Source organism: Arachis stenosperma, chromosome 3, assembly GCF_014773155.1.
Source record: "Arachis stenosperma cultivar V10309 chromosome 3, arast.V10309.gnm1.PFL2, whole genome shotgun sequence".
NCBI classification, from domain to species: domain Eukaryota; kingdom Viridiplantae; phylum Streptophyta; class Magnoliopsida; order Fabales; family Fabaceae; genus Arachis; species Arachis stenosperma.
In genome coordinates, this window is record NC_080379.1 from 25787868 (window position 1) to 25806103 (window position 18236).

Here is an 18236-nt window from a genome sequence, read left to right on the forward strand (position 1 = left end):
TTAACAAAATAATATTAAATTAAAAAATATTATTTATACACAAAAATTATTAATATATATGTAAAAATACCAAAATTAACTATAATTAATTCAAACAAAACAATAATCATGTTAAATTTTTTTCTTGCCTAACATCTATTCATAACCACATGATTGTTTTACATATTCTAAACTAACAATACATACATAATTATGTAAACTAAATGTATCATCCACTTATCAAACTAATTAACATAACTAATAACTTAATCTAACTTGCTAAAGAAACATATTTAAATAATAAAAAACAATAAATCAAACAGAAAAGATAAACATAACAATATAATTATCTGAAATTGGCAAACTAAAGAAATCAATAACTTCAACGATGTTCGAAGAAATAATCTTAACAAAATAAGAGAGGATGAGAGCGAATAGAATGAAAAGATGAAGTGAAAACGTAAAACATGAGAACATAACAATAAATCGAACAAAAAAAAAACAGAATAATAAAATTATCTAAAACTGACAAACTAAAGAGACAAAAAACTTTAACAATATCCAAAAAAATAACTTTAACAAGAAAAGAGAGGATAGAGTGAAAAGAGTTAAAAAGATGAAATGAAAATGTGAAAAATAAAGTGGTCTCCACAAATTTTTATATTTAGACGAATTTAATGTGAAATTTATTGAAGATATGGTGAACACTATATAAAACTTAGAGTACGGCAAACTTTAATAAAAAAAAATGAAATTTGTCGGGGACTAACTTACTTTAAATGGCAAAAAAAAATTGTATCCCAAAAATTAAAGTTCGGATCATTTTTTTAAAAAATAAAAATTTTTTATTTTATAGTAAAAAAGAAATCCCAATTTCCTGTGTCTATTTCGGGTCACTATTCTAAATAGTTTGAGAATACTTAATAAAAATTACTTATCTTAAGGTCTGACCAAAACACTAAGTAGGACCTGGTAGACCGCCAAAGCACCCAAGTCATATATGATCAAATCCAAATCTCAAAGATTTTGAAAAAAGTGTTCAAGAGACAATTCTAATATTGGAGTTTCTCATTTATAAATAAGAGAGGTTATAATCTCTCAAGAGTATGATCCACCCTCCTTTGATCTTAATATCCTACCTCAAAGACTCTTCTTAATGAAGTGTCAAAAATTTAGTAAAGATACTAAAAATATTTAAAATCGATTCAATCGAATAAAACTGATCCACCGAATAAAAAATTTAAAAACCAAAAAAATTGACAATCAAAATAACAAAAAAAAAGGTGTTTTGTAATTTTTTTTGATTCGGTTCGATTTTTTTTACACCCACTCTTGATCTTAAAGTATAATTGAATTTTTTTTTAAAATATTTGATCATTATGATGAGTTATGTATTCATATTTTTTTATTATTGTTGTTGTTGTGTTTTTGCCTTTTAATTTTAGGTTGGTTTGTTTAAAGATGTTTCGTCGTTTTGCCGGAGAGAACACTAAAATGTAGCTGTCTTTTGTTGAAAATTTATTCTTAACTTTTGTTATGTTAACTAATTGAACTTTTAATAACTTTAATTATCATTGTAATTTTTTTTGTCGATGAATTTTATTATGGCAAGACTCTTGTTAGTTATTAATTTATTGTGTTGTATGATTTTAATTTTATGACTTTGTGAAATAGTATAATAGATTTTGTTTGAATTAATTGAAAAAATCGAATAAACCAAACCAATTTTAATTGGTTTAGTTTAATTTGGATAATTTCGACAAAAAAATCGAATCAATGTGAACTGCAATTTTAATAAACAATCGGATTAGATGACTTTTTTTTCTAAATAACCAAACCAAACTGCACCCCAAACACCCTAGTAGATACCCCACCTACCTAAAAGTTCTCGCTTACTAACTTGTAGAGTAAGAAAGCAGAACACAGTGAAAAAAGAACAAGCTATGAAGCAAACCGGAAAAGAAAGAATGCAGAAGAGAGAAACAAGAATGAGTTGAAAATGATATGAATTAAACTAATTAATCTCAACTGAATGTACAAGGGAGTATTTATAGACAGTGTTAACAAGTACAGACCTCTTCTAACCAACCACAACAACTCTAGCTTAACTAACTTCTAACACTGCCAAAGATCAAGATTTTATATCTTTATCTTTGGTCTCCTTCACACCCCCTCAAATTTGAGTGTGTTCGAAGAGCATCTCTAAGTTTGACCCTTAATCTTTCAAATGATGCTGCAGATAAGAAATGTGGACAACATGCAGGGACTTATTCTTCAACTTGTCTCTTATCAATTGTACTTCAATCTGAAAATATTTAGTCTTATAATGCAGAATTGGATTGTGCCTGAGCAGGACTGTGTTGAAATTGTCATAGTAGATAGTCAGCAGGTGTAGAATCAGACCAAACTCTTCTGTTCCTTGAAGATATCTTAGAATTCTCTTAGCATCCTTCCAATGTGCCAACAAAAGAGAGTGCATGAATTGTCTAATTTGTTGACAACAAAACGAGATATTTGGTCGAGTGATGGTAAGATACTCCAAAAAAGCAACAACAATCCTAAAAAGTTTTGGCTCATCAAATTGTTCTGAACCTGAGGATAGTAGCTGCAAAGAAGATATCATGGGTGTTGGCATTGGTGATGCCTCTCACATACCTACTTTAAACAATAAGTTCTTTATGTATTTTGTTTGTGACAAATGCAGATGACCATCTTCTGTATATTGATATTCTACACTTAAAAAATAGCTTTCAAGTTGTTGAATCATAGAATTAATTTGTTATACATTATTTCCAGTTATGATAATGTCATCTACATAGCATAATATATAGATTATAGAATTTAAAGACTTCATAACGAATAATGATGTATTAGAATTTGCACTCTTAAAGCCAAAAGGATTCAAAGTATTACTCAATTTCAGAAACCACTCTCTTGGGACTTGCTTTAAGTCATAGAGAGACTTCTTCAACTTACAAACATGAGTGTCCACATTTTGTTCAAAAAAACATTATTAAAGTCGAATTTTCTAATAACCCAATTCCTAGATAAAACTATACTTAAGACTAATCGAATAATAGTAGGTATAATAACAAGACTGAAATCCTGTTCAAAATCAAAATCCTCTTGGTGGTGGAACCCCTAAGCAACTAAACGAGCCTTACATTTCTGTATACTACCATAAGGAAGTTTCTTAATAATGTAAACCCATCTGCAGACAGTAATTTTTGGCATTTTGAGGTATAAGGACTAAATCCCATGTCTTAGTTCTCATGAGAGCATTGTATTCTTCAACCATGGCCTTATACCAATGAGGAATACTTAAAAAAGCAATAGGTGTTTTAGGAACATGCTCATCATAAGATGCAGTGCAGACAATAACAGTATATGTTTTTGGTTTAGAAGATTCAGTTTTAGATCTTGTAGCCATAGAGTGAATATTAGTGGTAGTCTTGGGTTGATGTTTCTCAGTAAGCTGAATATCTTGATTATCTATGGATGGGAGTTCAATTTGAATCCCAGAAACAGGTATTATAAAATTGGGTATAAGTGGGAGTTCACTATGATTTTAATGTTCATTATCATGAGACTCATCATTATCAAAGTTACTTGACAAAGAAGCATCAGTAAATATGTGATGTAGCTGAGAAAGAGTCAAATTACTACTGTCTTGCTTGATAGGAGAAACAGAATCACACAAAGTAGGGCCTATACGTAGAACTTTAGGAGTAGTCTCAGACATAGGCTTAGTATTAGAATTAGTAAACAGCTCCATATAAGAGAAATCACATTCATCAAACAAAACATGTATGGTAATATAAATTCTATAATTTGAAGCAAGACATTTATATCCTTTATAATTAGTAGCATAACCCAAGAACAAGCATTTTGAGATCTAAAGTCAGCTTTTTCTTATTGTAAGGTCTTAACCAAGGGTAACAGCTATGTCAAAAAATTTTTAAGGTATTGTAATTTAGTTTTTGATTTAGCAAGACTTCATATGGTGATTTATTAGATACTGTAGTTGGTATTCTATTAATTAAGTAGGTAGCGGTAATAACTGCTTCATCCTAATAAATTAAAGGCATATCAGTAGTGGATAGCATAGCCAAGCTCATTTCAATGAGATGTCTATGCTTCCTTTCTGCTCAGTCATTCTGTTCAGGAAGAGAATCTATGTAAAATGCTTTCTTGGGTCATAAAATTAGCAGAAGTAGCAGATTTATACTTACCTCCATTATCAGACTGAAACTCTTTTATTTTACAACTAGAAAGATTTTTCATTAGAGTTTTGTATATTTTAAAAGCATGCAATACTTGAGATTTATTGACAAGCGAAAAAATACAGGTATATCCACTAAAGGCATCAATAAAAATAACATAATATCTATAACCAAGATGAAAGACAATAGGAGCAGTCTCCAAACATCAGAATAAACCAATTGAAAAGGTGAATTATAGGATGTATTAGAATTTGAAAATGGCAACTTATACATTTTTTGCTTTAGCAAAATTTTTACAAACATTGAAATAGAATCAGAATTGGATCTAACACTAGCTATATTACATTTGATTAAGAACTAATTGAATAGTTTTGGTGGTTGAATGTCCTAATCATTTATGACACAAATCAAAGATAGAACAAGAAACAGTGAGGTCATGAGGTTTAATAGCATCTAGTGTAGATTGAGGCACAATATTCACAATTTGATAAAAGCCTCCCCTCTTAAAACCTTGTAATAGCACTTTCTTGGTGAATTAACATAGAACAACACAATAAGTGACATGAAATTCAAAATAGACAAAATTATCTTCAGTAAATTTAGACACACTAATTAGATTTTTAGTGATGTAAGGTGTATGAATTAATTACTGCAATGAAAACTATCTTTTTGAATATAAAGCATACGAGAAAGAGTTACCAAATTGGAAGATAAGGATACCTGAACCATTCCCAATTTGAACTTGACTAGGACCAGAATATTTTGAGAAAGAAATCATGTTGGATTGATTTGTAATCACGTGATGTGACGCTCTTGTATCTCGATACATTGTTGGATCACAAATTGTAGATGGTGCAGCAAGAAAAGCTTGTGAATTTTGAAAATGATGGTGTTGATTTTTGAATCTGGTAGATTCAACAAAATATGACTCCGTCCCATATCTGATAGTTATAAGCATAGCCTACCGTTTTTGGCTTAAAGACTAAATCCATAGAGTCCAACATCCACGAGATCAGATTTGATCATCTTGCCACTGTTTGTTTTGAGAAGATTCAATACCAGAAAGTTGATTTTCTGAGCTTTCAAAATGTGTAGGAATGTTATCTTTATGCAAATGATCCTCTAGTGCTTGTTCTTGAACTGCAGCAAGAGCTTGTTGCTCCCATGTTTTATGATTGTTCTCCCCTAATTTATCTTGAGCAGATTAAAGGGCCTTTGATTGTAGAATTGATGAAGAATCGAATTGACATTGTTTACAACCATGTTTGTTGAACTAGCAGAATTATCAGTTGGTGAAGCCATAAAAAAATTCTTGCTCATTGACTTGTAGAGCAAAAAGAATAACACAATAAAAAAAGAAGAATAAGGAATTGAAAATGATCTGAATTGAACTAATGTAATCTCAGTTGAATGTACAAGATAGTATTTATAGTCAGTGTTAACAAGTAAAGACCTCTTCTAAGTTCTAACCAACCACAACAACTCTAGCTTAACTAATTCCTAGCACTGCCAAAGTTCAAGATTTTACATCTTTATCTTTGCTCTACAAGTTTCTCTTCAAGTTCTCAACTCAAATAAATCTTGTGTCGTGATGTAGCTACAACATTAATCAAATAATTCAATATAACTTATCTTACACAGAAATATTTCCGCCAGATAAATAATACTAATTAGAAAATCAAGTGAGGTATATGTCACTAATGTTGTCATCTTCTTCGGTTACGGAACCAACTTTTGAAATAATGGTTCTTGGACTGTCCATATTTTTCCAGCTACTTCCAAAAGAGGCTTCTCCAATAAATGTTCCTCCTCTTACAATAATCTGATTGTTGTTGTCGTTATTATTCTCATTCTCTTCTTCCTCAACAGTTTTGATTTCTGAAATGGAATGAGTTGATATTTCTTCCTCTTGTGTTTCACCTGTAGTACTCTCTTCCTCTTCTTCACCGCTTCCACTAGCCAAAGGTAGTGGAAGAGGGTGCATTGTGTTTTCATTAGATTCTCTTGAATCACCTCGGTTGCTTAGATTCTCTTTTATTGAAGATTCACTTTTTCTGGAATGTAAAGAAGCTAAGTATTTGCTTGAAGTTGAATTGTTGTTTGAAACTGATTGTTTGGCCCTTTTGTGCCAACTTTTAAGGCCTTCAGTTACGCGCTCTGTGAATACAGCACTCCTCATGCCAGAACCCATCTGTCGTTTAAAAAAATGAAAAAATAATTCATAATTTATTATATTAATTTGTATATATTGTACGATTTAATTATGAGTGATACTATATGATAACAGTTAATCTTGGTGCAGTTAATTAGATTAATTTTTGAAGCAATTAAGGAAATTGTATGTGTCTAGTTACCTGAGTAACAAGAGCATAAAGGGGTAGAGTGACATAACCACAGAGGATCTGCACAGTTACGCCCATGATAACATGTATGGCAATGCTTTCTACTTCTCGATTAAAGCATGATCTTGGACCGAATTCATACTGTTATTTGTTAACAAAATCATCAGCATTTAGAAATTTCAACATCTCTTTCATGATGAGTAAATCAATTGTCTTAGTCAATCAAATACTTACCCAAGTCCAGGCAAAGAATGCTAGTTGAAAGGAGGTCTGCCATCAATCACATTCAAATATAAGCATCAGCATATTTATTTATTTATTTAACTCCAAAATCTTTTTGTTTTCTATTCTTAGCCTACAAAAATGGATTGGATCCTCTCAGTTTTGTTTTGCAATGAATATAGTTAAATGTCATGTTCACCGTATAGTTTCTTTTTTCACGTGTTTTATTTCGGTTTAATTTAAGGATTATGAAAATATTAAGTGATTAATATTTTTTTTTATATTTGCTTTATATTTGAATCAATATTAGCTAATTCTTCATTTAAATATTAGAGAAATATCTATTATACATTTAACTTGTGTCCACTGAGCAGAATCAACGAAGGTGTAGATTGAATCATCAATCATGGACTACAGGAATGTGTGTGAATATTTATATGTTTGAGAGTTGTGAGTACCTGAAGAAGGATGAACTGAATTAAATAGAGAAGCCATTCAGGTCTACCAAACCAGAAATAGTCATCGTTGGGTTTCACAAGAATAGTTCCTTTGATAACTGCCTTTTCCTTCACACTATCCACGCACATGTTCGTTATAACCACTTGCAGTTTTGTCCCGCCAATTATAGCAACCTTCATAAATAATAATCAACAAACCAAACATGACACAAGAAATAAAAGGAAAAAATGTAACTCAATACAACGAACCATACCACAAGGGGAATAAATGGAAGCCAGTAATGATTATAGAACTCTGCACATTTAATAAAAATAGAGAGATACATAAATATATTTGAACTTTGAGGCAATCATAGTTTATCACAACATATAAATTTAATTCCTTTTTGTTAAATTTTTTGGTAAAGAGCAGAATATATAAAGATAATATTATATGTGAAATTCTTGTGTTGAAGTTGCTGTTACATAATTCAAGAGTCACTCTATTTATAAGGATATTACCAGCTAACCTCGTACATATTCATCTACTAACTACTAGCCATTACTAACTTAATTCCCAACTACTAACAACTCTAATAATATTGTAATATTTTTTTCTCTTTTATAAATCTAGAACATGGGAGACACAAATTTCCTGTTCATCTATTCATGTATTTGTATTTTATCTTAGTTATAATAATACGTTTCATTAAGTTTTTTCTTTTAAAAAAATACATAGATAATAGAAATAAAGAAAAGATTAAAAAAAGTTATATTTTTGTTTCTATTCTAATTGTTTTCGCTTTTTAAGTAAATAAAAGATGAATATATTTTTTAATTTTGTGTCTGTCACATTTCTAAGTAACTATGGAGACATAATTACTGTGTCATCATACCATGAGCAGAGAAGAATATGAAAAGTATGGAGAAAATCCAGATCCAAGACCTGAAAGAGCATCAAAATAAAAGCTTGATTGACACTACTAAAAATAATAATATACTTAACTATAAATGCTGATCTAGCTGAAATTAAAATGTATATTGCTGAGTAACAATATATAGATGAATGACAGTGCTGCTTTTATAGCGTGTGATCTTAGTTTGTTACCTGATTCGAACAATCTTCTCAAAATCCTGATCATAAGTACGGGAAAGAAACTTCATGAAGTTGAAATTGCCCCCTACAGAAATATTAGCCTGCAAATTCATAATAAAATTTACATTAAAATTGGTATAAATTTTGAAGAGTCACGACATGCATTCATAGTAAATTAGAAGTTGGTTTAGATGATTCACTTACTGCAATGAATCCATTTCGGAGAGTGAAGTAATCATCTTTTGAGACTGACCTATAGAATTGCCTCAAAAAACAAACCTATTAAGCACGGTTTGGTTTTAATTAGTATAGTGAATAATAATTGGACTTAAAAGTGACTTTCCCAATAATCACTATTCCATAGAAATAGTAAATGCTTGATAGTTGATATCATGAAGTAGTATTTTTATGATTCATGATAAAGCATCACCATAAATTAATATAAAATAAGTAAGTCACAGGAGTAATATGAATCAATCAAAATAGATTATTTAAATGTAACGAAGTTAATCACAGATTTAGATCAACTAGTGAAGCTGTTACTTAGCACACAAGCAACCGATTCTGTTTTGCCATGTAAACTGAATTAACAGAAGCTGTTATTGCCAGTTATAACTAACTCCTTGTATATATCACATTGAGTAATGTAATTCAATTCACAAAATTCACAATTCTGCAGTTTTCAGGTTTCATGTAATCAATCACTTTCTCTTCTCTGTTCTTAGTATAGTTAATTTAAATTTTAACCAAAATATCGCTAGTCTTTTGGATTGTGTTTAGTAAATAAATAAAAATTGTATCCTTATACGGTAGCTTTAATCAAAAGTTAAGGACGTTTTTTTAAAATATTTAAAAATATATATTTTAAAGTTAATTTGTGTTTATTAAAATTAAAAAAAATCTAAAGGAGTCCTATATACTCATACTATTTAGATTTATTCTTAATTAAATTATTGATATCAAATTTTATTTATAACTAAATTTTTCATTAATTTACATCTATTACAGTTACTTTAAATTTTAAAATTTATTTTATTAATATAATTATTAGTTATATTTATTAAAAAATATTTTTAATTTAATTTATGAAATATAGAGGCTACGGTTTTTAAATTTTAAATTTTTATTGTTAAATTAACAAGCCGCCTTTCAAATTTACATACCATCCAAAGTAAGGGAGAATAATTACTCCAAAAGTTCAAATGACGCTTGCCAACCGATGTTTGACGGGTATATTGGAACCTACTGGAATCTGCACACACGAATTTTAATTTATTTATTGACTAGCTAAAAAACCTAAGAACATTATAATATATATACTGATAGCAAACTTAACAAGATTGGTTTCCATAACAGTCTGCAAACTTCACTCTTCATGATTCCATTTTACAATTAGGATCAGATTAAGAAATAGACAACAAAAAAGAAAAGGGAAAAGAGAGAAGAGGGGCGGGGGGATAAGAAGTATATAATAAAGCAATAAATTAAATTAGATTACCATGAGCTATTTGGTATTCAAGTGTTTGAGTCTCGTTCTCCCATTTTTTCCATCTTCTCATCTTTCACAAATAATTAAAACAAAATGTTAAAATTAAAGTATTATTATTATTATTATTATTATTATTATTATTATTATTATTATTATTATTATTATTATTATTATTATATATTAAATTTAAAAAAAAACGAAAATTAATTTTATAAGTTAAATGTGTCTATAATTAATTAGGTCTATCATGTAATAATATAGAGAATAACTTAGAAAAGATTAGTCTGTGAAAATATTTTATTTTTAATTTCTTTTTTCATTTAAATGATCATATTTTAGAAAATGAGATTGAGTTGTCAAACTTAATTTTATTTTCAAAACTAATAAAATAAGTTAATAGTTAAATTAGTCTTTTAAAGATGATACATTCTTTAAATTCGTCCTTAAAATATTTTATCAACTAAATTAGTCTTTTAAAAATTATAAATTAATCATTTTTGTCCATCAACGATAATGCAAAATGTTCATTTACATAATACATGACACCTAATATATCTAATTAGATTTTGAATAAATATATTTATGAAAAATTATCAATTTAGTGTCATTAGGTTATATTAGGATTAGGGTTTATATAATTGAAAAAATGATTAAATTGATTGATTTTTATAAACATATTTGTGTCTAATTGGGTATGAGCGGTGTTATATATGTTGTTAGTTAACGTTTTATATCATCAATCGTTGATGAAAACTATTAATTGGGTGACGAAATGACAAAAATGATTAATTTGTAATTTTTAAAGAATTTATTTAATTGATAAAATTTTTAAGGACGAATTTAAAGAATGACTCATTTTTTAAGAGCTAATTTGACCATTAACCTGATAAAATGTGTAGTTGATCAACTTTTAAAATGAATTTTAAATATCAGACTTAAAAATATCATTAAAGAATAAACATTATAAATATACTTTATTTTATAAGTTACTTAAACAACTAAAAATAATTTATAATTTCATTATATTGCACAAGTTTAATTTGTTAAAAAATCGATTAAATTTAAAAATAAATATATTTTTTCTAGATCAACTTTAATATTTATATACAAAAACGTTATTATTTGGATAAGGTAAATGAACTAAAATTACAATAAAAAACTAACAAATAAGGTATATATTTTCAAATTTCACGAAATTTCAAATACCAAGAAATTCACATGCCTTAATTGAATTTCCATTAATTATAAAATTTTTCATCTGATTGAAATAAAAATATTAGTTGCATTTATAAAAAGGTTCAGCCAATAATGTACAAAATTTAAGTTTCTAATGTATTTTTTATTTATTAAAAAAAATTAAAACATGTTTACTATAATAATAATAATAATCTTAACATATACTTTTAAAAAAATATTTATAAAATTCTTTACATAGGTAAGGTAATTAAATTATTTCCATCAGTTTGTTTTTTCTCTCATTAAATATAGTTGACTTTCCTTTTTATTCATTTTTAATGAGATAGAGAAAAGGAGAAATCAAAATGTTCTCATTATAGTGAAATTTTTGAAATTCCTTATATTATCTAATTGAATTTTTTGTTAAAATTCCTTAACTCTTATAAATTCTTTCAGTTAAATATCTGAACAAAATGTTATTTTTCTTCAATTACTACAATTTAGTTATGCAAGAATATTTGTTCATTCTACTAGTAATTTGTAAAAGATTGAATGTAATTTTATTTGAGGTAAATAAATGTTACGGACCTTGGCCATTCCAAGGCACATTGTTAGAGTGCAGGACGATATATGAAAAACCGCCAGAAATACGATGAAGATATTTAATTGTTGGATTCCATCATTCGAGATCAGACTAACCATGCCCTGAAACCCTCAACCGATCATATTCATAGGGTCATATAATAACAATAATAATAATGATGATGATACATAATGATACATATATCATACTCAATTATTCATATATGAATGAATAATGTTAATTGTCAACGCCATTTGTTGTAAACGAAAGCTAAGTCAATGCCATTGTTGTTTAATTTAATGAAGAAAGACTTTATTTAAGTGTATGCGTGGACAAAAAAAGTAAAAAGAAAAGCCACTATTATTCTATATAAATTCTGTTCTACTATTATTGACGAATAGTAAAAATTTGCATTTTAAGAATACTTGTCTCATTTTTATTGGCCGTCACTATAATTTCTTAAATTAAATTTTTTAACTTTTAAAGAGTGATATTAATTATTATTATTATTATTGAAAAATGTGACGTATATATAGTATAAGGGAGATTAATAATTAATTAAAGAAGTAATCAATGCATGTTGTAAGCAAGAAAAAGTAAAAAGTAAATGCAGTTTGTGTGTGTACGAGTGTGCATATATATTGAGACTAATTATTTTAAGAGTATCCTTAAATTTATAAATTAAAAAAAATTATTAAAAATATATAAATTTAAATTTTTAATATTTGTTTTCGTTAAATAAAAATATTAAAATTTTTTACTAATAATAAATTTATCAAGTGCTTTTCGCTAAACTCTTATTTTAAATAAGAGTAAAATTAAAAGTAGTAAATTCATGTCATGTAATTCTATGTAAATACTGAGGATGAAATCATAAAAGTTATTAAAATATCATTTAAACTAAAATTTTCATGCAATATAATTAATATAATATTTGAATTTGGATGTAATTAAAGTTCTTTACCGAGTCTCTCACCTTTGATTCACAATAGTTGACCTCGTTTGCTGTTGCATTTAAGGAACGTCCTTTTTCTTCTCCAAAGTCCCAAGAAGCTACCTCTTCTGTTAAGCTCCTCATCAATGGTGGATCGCTACATGGTAGGAAAGAATTTGCCACAGCCTCTCTCACACAGATTTTGGATAACGGTATTTGTTGCGATATTGTCAGAAGAAACGATATGAATCCATATTTTATCATCTCTATATCATTACGAGTTAATAATTTAATAATAATAATAATAATAATAATAATAATATGTGCAGCGCAATATGTTATTAAGAAATTCTTAATCTCCGAAAAAAAAAATAACAATAAAAGCAAGGTGCAACTACATATTACTATAGACCAACCTGTTTTGATCTTAGCCAAAGCCTTCCCTAGGGACCTTCGATTATTTTTCTTCAAAATCTGAAGCATGGTTGACGATGAATACAAAAATCTGGTTAGGATTAGATTCCGAATTTATTTATTTATTTATTGAGATAGTTAAATAACACTTGATTTTCAAAAAAGAAAACGGAGAGAGTATAATATGTATAAATATTTTGGTATATAAGTTAATAGTACCTAATATAACTTGATAGATAGACAATTGCATGTATAGCATAATATTAATTTCCTCCAAATTAAAAAGAAGAGTCTAGATTAATTATTAGGCTGAGTGTTATTGTTATTATTAATTACCGCACTCAATTTGTGTAAACCAGCTTCAATGGACAAAGATAACAAAATAAAGAAGAAACAGCAGATTGAGACAGCCCATGTTGGTGTTTCTTCAAGGGTTCTTTGCTCTTCTTGTTCCCCCGCCGCCATGTTGATGATGAGTTCTTATTGCTTCGAAGAAGAGCTTCTTCTCTTCTAATCTCTTTATCCCTTGAGAGAAGAAAAGAGAACAATTCCTTGTTTGTGTAGTGTTTGTACATTTATGATATATGCATATATGATGATGCTTATAACTTAATGTAAGAGGAGGAGGAGGATATTAGCCTCAATATTAGAAGGTTGATGTTGTTTTTATAGAGAAGAAATGCTTCATTGGTCACAATACAATATGGGAAAGTCGTCACCGATTAGCTAGTAGGAAGAATATTAAATTAATAAACTATGTCTATAAGCAACCTCATATGCTCGCAAATTTGTGTTTTAGTAAATGTACTTCATTTGTCTACACACTACCACAATGATAAAAAGAAATTTATAGACATCTAACGATAATAATTATTATTACATAAACAACAATATATACTTTATATCATGAATCCATAAAATATAAAAAAATAAACCCAAACAAAAATGATTTTTTAATCCAAAAATTAAAGTGCTTATAATGAACTTTTGCGTTAAGCAAAAGATGAGAAAAAAAAAACACTAAAAAAATATTATGAAGATGAAGTGATATATAGAAGATAAATGATGAGAAATAAAAAAATTTCCAAAGACAAGTAGAAGAAGAAGCAAGGTAAGAAAGACATAGAAATGGAGACGAGATGTGGTATGGCAAGAGTTATCAAAATAGTGACAAAAGAAAATTTTAGTGAAATTAAAATAAAAAAAAATCGAAGTTATAAAAAGGAGTCATAATGATGGGACACAAGCGTATAAAAAAAGGCACAGATAAATTTTTTTTTTTTTTAAGAGTAGTTCTTGTACTGCAATATTTGAAAAATGACAATAAATAAAACAAGAACAAGAATATTCGATAATCTCTATCAGTCTTTAAATATGAAAGAAAGATAAAAAAGTATATATAAAAAATCACAAAGAATAAAAAAACGAAAAATTTAAATTAAGTTAAATGCATTAAAGACAAGAAAAATGAGATTTTGGTATAAAATTAGAGCATTAACGTATAAATTAAACATGCACGTATTTTGTTTACATTGTAAACGTCTAAACGAGATAAGGTTGGAGAATAGATTTTAATAATAATTTTTAAAATTATTTATTTCAATAATTGAAATATTTATTTTATTTATTTAAATAAAAAATTTTTAGTGGTCTAAAATAATGAAAAAACACGAACAAAGTATAAAATTGATAAAGAAAATTAAAGCTGACAATCAAAACATATTATTACATACGCAACCTTCTGTGCCTACAACAACATCAGATGCACAACTCTCAAGACATACGCATCGTTCTCGTACATGCAATAGTAGCCTCCAATTTATACATAGAAGTCCTGCATACACAACACCTTCCATGTATGCAACAATAGAAACATATGACTCGAGCAAGTTAAAACTTTTTGTATCAAAAATCTTTGTTACTAATTTATATTTTGTCTGAAATTTTTTTAGATAATTTTGTGATAGATTTTGAATAGATATTTATCTCTTAGATTTTTAACTATTATGATATTGTTAGTTAGAAAATATATAAAGTTGAAGACATTGAAGCAAAAGTTTGATGGGTATTCTTTCAAAGAATGTAATACTCATCAAAAAAAGATTCATCGAAAAAAGAGGTAAGATTGATCGATAAGTCCTATTGAAAAAGAATAATAAGTGAAGATAATTGATGGTAGTTACTCACGCCGTACAAGAGGTGGAAACTGTTATTTAAAAATTAATGCACGTGAAAGTTACATTTAAATTTGATTGGTTAAAGATTCTTATAAATAGGTGAAGATTTGAAGAAATAGTGGTTGCTTGGAATCTTGTATCAGAAAATACTCTTGCACACTCATATTTGTAGCGAATTTCTGAGTCTGCTTAAAGCTTTCTTTTTTCGCTTTTTATTTTTGTTATGGAGCTAGGAATGGTGTGAGACATCATGATGGGATACATGGGTGCAATACTGGAGTGTGGTGTCAGCGTAACTAAAATCGAACGGTCCAGATTTGGGGTGAGTAATCGGACGGTCCGATTAGAGGGGAGCAAATCGGACCGTCCGATTTGTTGGTTGCAGGCCAGGTGTCGAGCATGCAGTCTCCCCAGCAGCGGTGCCCCCTCCATGCGTGACTATCTCCCCCTTGAAGCTCCACTCTCTTTCAGAAGTCATTTTTCCTTTCTACATCTCAAGTTTCACCATTTTTTTTCTGCTTCTTCATCTTTACTGGGACAAAGTTTTGCTTCTTGCACTGTAAAAAAAATTACAATGCCAAAAAAAAAGTTAAAGATGTTGATCGTCCTGAACTACATATTATCAATTATCTCTGCCATTCTAATTATGTAAGTTAAATTTTTTATTTTTTTTATTTCAAAATTTATGTTATTATTACATATTTATTGTTACTATTTTTAGAAGTTTAGAAATGTATATTTAAGGATTAGTTAAAAATTTATATATTTAGATTTAATTAGTTGTAATGAATAAGAATGTTTGAATTACATTAATATGATTGGTTAGTAGAAAATATATGTTTAGATCTTGGTGTAATAATTTTATAGATTATGTGTTTACGACTAGTCTAATTATTTCTTCTAATAATTTTAAGAATTATGGTTAGGAATTAGATTTTGTGTAATATATGATATATGTTATTGATATATTTTGTTACGGTAATTTCATATTGTTATTTATTGTTGGATATTTAAATTGATATAATGTAAATATATTGTTGTAGTTGAGAATTTAATAATAGGTGAAGTATTATTAATTGAATAAGAATTAGATTTATTTAATTATTAGTTGTTATTAATAGTTAGTTAGTAATTATAAATGTTGGTGATCTAAGAATTATTATTATTCGTTCAACTATGAATATATAAATAAATAATTATGTAACAAGAAATTTAGTCAAATATTTACGTAACAGTATGTTTGAGTTTGATTAAAAAGTTAGAATTATTAATAATTATTAATAATTTTGATGTAAAGTGTTGAATTAGCATTATTATAAAAATTTAATTAGCTACTACTATTAGGGAATTAGTTCGATCGAAATATTTTTAATAATGATAGTTAAATAATTACTAAGTTAGTTGTTTCTATATATGCGCATGCATGTTAGTTACTAAAATTAGTGTTAGTCTAGTAAATTAGTTATTATTATTAGAGAATTAGGGCTTTTTATATTGAATTAGGTTTACTATTAATTTACTAATAATTTGTTATGTTTTTGTAGAGTTTATAAAATTTGATATGTAATCACCTGTTGTTTTCGGATAGATACAATCATGTTGTGGAGGAGCATTTATGGTTTATTGATTTTTATCATGTTTCTCAAATTGAAATAGTTCAATGCCAGAAAGGACTAGTAAACGCTCTTGTTGAGAGGTGGCATCCGGACACACACACCTTTCACCTTCCAGTTGGTGAGTGTGCTGTGACACTAGAAGATGTGCCTTTGATTCTCGGTCTTCCGACCAATAGTATGCCAGTGACAGGAGTGACTTTGAGTAGCCATGAAGCCTTAGAAGCTGAGTGTTTGCACCATTTTGGAGCTGTGCCGAGTAAGTCAGACTGTAGAGGAAGCTTTATAAAGTTGGTATGGCTTCAGGATTTAAAGGAGCGTATTCAGTGCATTGATGAAGACAGTATTCAGAGGTACGTGAAGTGCTACATTATGTTGTTATTTGGTACGATATTGTTTGGAAACAAGTCTGGGGTTGGTGTGCACTGGAAGTTTCTGCCTTTGCTTCGTGATTTTGGCAGTATCGGACAGTATAGTTGGGGTTCGGCATGCCTAGCACACCTGTACAGGTCGTTATGCAGGACTTCTCGTTTTGACTGCAAAGAAATCGATGGTCCGCTAACACCGTTGCTAGGTTGGGCTTGGCTCCGTCTACCACATCTTGCGCCGGTTCCTAGGGAGAACCACAGTTTTCCACTTGCAAACAGGTAACATTATTGACTTACATCGTACATTTATAGTTAGCATTGTATTGTGTTAATGAGATAAATTATATTAGGTGGCGTAACTGGGATCGTGGAGGTGGACGCTATAGATATCTTAGTCTTGCTCATTTTAGGAAGGCATTTGATGATCTTCAGGAAGGCCAGGTTTGTTTTGAATAAAGGAGTATATGTACGAAATTATAGTGTAAATGTTGGATGTTTAGTAATTATTTGTTTCTTTTGTTGTGTGCAGTTTGTGTGGCAGGCATATGCCGTTGATCGCATTGAGCCAGACACAATTCCTCCAGAAATATACATGGATTCAGTTGTGTGGAGTGCTACGGTGCCATTAGTATCATTTGAATGCATTGAGTGGCATGCAACCGATCGGATTAGGCGACAGTTCGGTTTCATTCAGGTAGTCCCTCATCAGGAACGAAGTTTGGATCCGGCACACGGGGAGGTCCTTACTGGTCCTAAGAATCTTGACTGGGCCACAGCCCCGACTCATTCATTTTGGGTGATGCAGTGGACAAATAGGTATAATCACATTCTTACTGAGAATCTAGTGGCTCCACAGCATCCTTTAGAGATTTACATGGATTGGTACCGTAAAAAATATGGCAACCACCTGAACTTGTCGGATCTTGTGGTGCAAGAGAATGATGAGGGTAATCCAGTTAGAGAGGATGACCCCCAAGAGCAGGAGAATGATGGGCCACAGTCACCACCACCCCAACCTCAACCTACAGAAGAACAACCACAGTCCTCAAATCCATATGTACCTCAGACATTATTTATCCCGTCTATGCCTTTACATCAGCAGTACTAGGGTTCTCCACAGTTTGACACAGGAGAGGGGGCTTCATTTAGCCAATTACTTGGGTTCATGGCTGCAGATTCTAGC

The 18236-nt window shown here is 29.1% G+C and overlaps 1 protein-coding gene across 2 annotated transcripts; it reads right to left on the reverse strand.

Moving 5' to 3' along the window:
• Positions 1 to 5588: 5588 nt before the first annotated feature.
• Positions 5589 to 13508, reverse strand: LOC130967832 (MLO-like protein 6). 2 transcript variants are annotated; one of them, XM_057892861.1, is made up of 14 exons: positions 13232 to 13508; positions 12898 to 12955; positions 12524 to 12747; positions 11553 to 11669; positions 9798 to 9858; positions 9463 to 9551; positions 8504 to 8578; positions 8312 to 8400; positions 8100 to 8149; positions 7479 to 7519; positions 7225 to 7398; positions 6779 to 6814; positions 6557 to 6685; positions 5589 to 6393 (listed from the first exon to the last, which is right to left on the reverse strand). In XM_057892861.1, exons 1-14 carry the CDS (start codon positions 13358 to 13360, stop codon positions 5881 to 5883), a joined length of 1785 nt encoding a protein of 594 aa, XP_057748844.1. In that variant the 5' UTR covers positions 13361 to 13508; the 3' UTR covers positions 5589 to 5880. The 2 variants fall into 2 exon arrangements, with proteins under 2 accessions (XP_057748844.1, XP_057748845.1); XM_057892862.1 differs by lacking the exons at positions 9463 to 9551; positions 9798 to 9858.
• Between the last annotated feature and the right edge of the window lie 4728 nt (positions 13509 to 18236).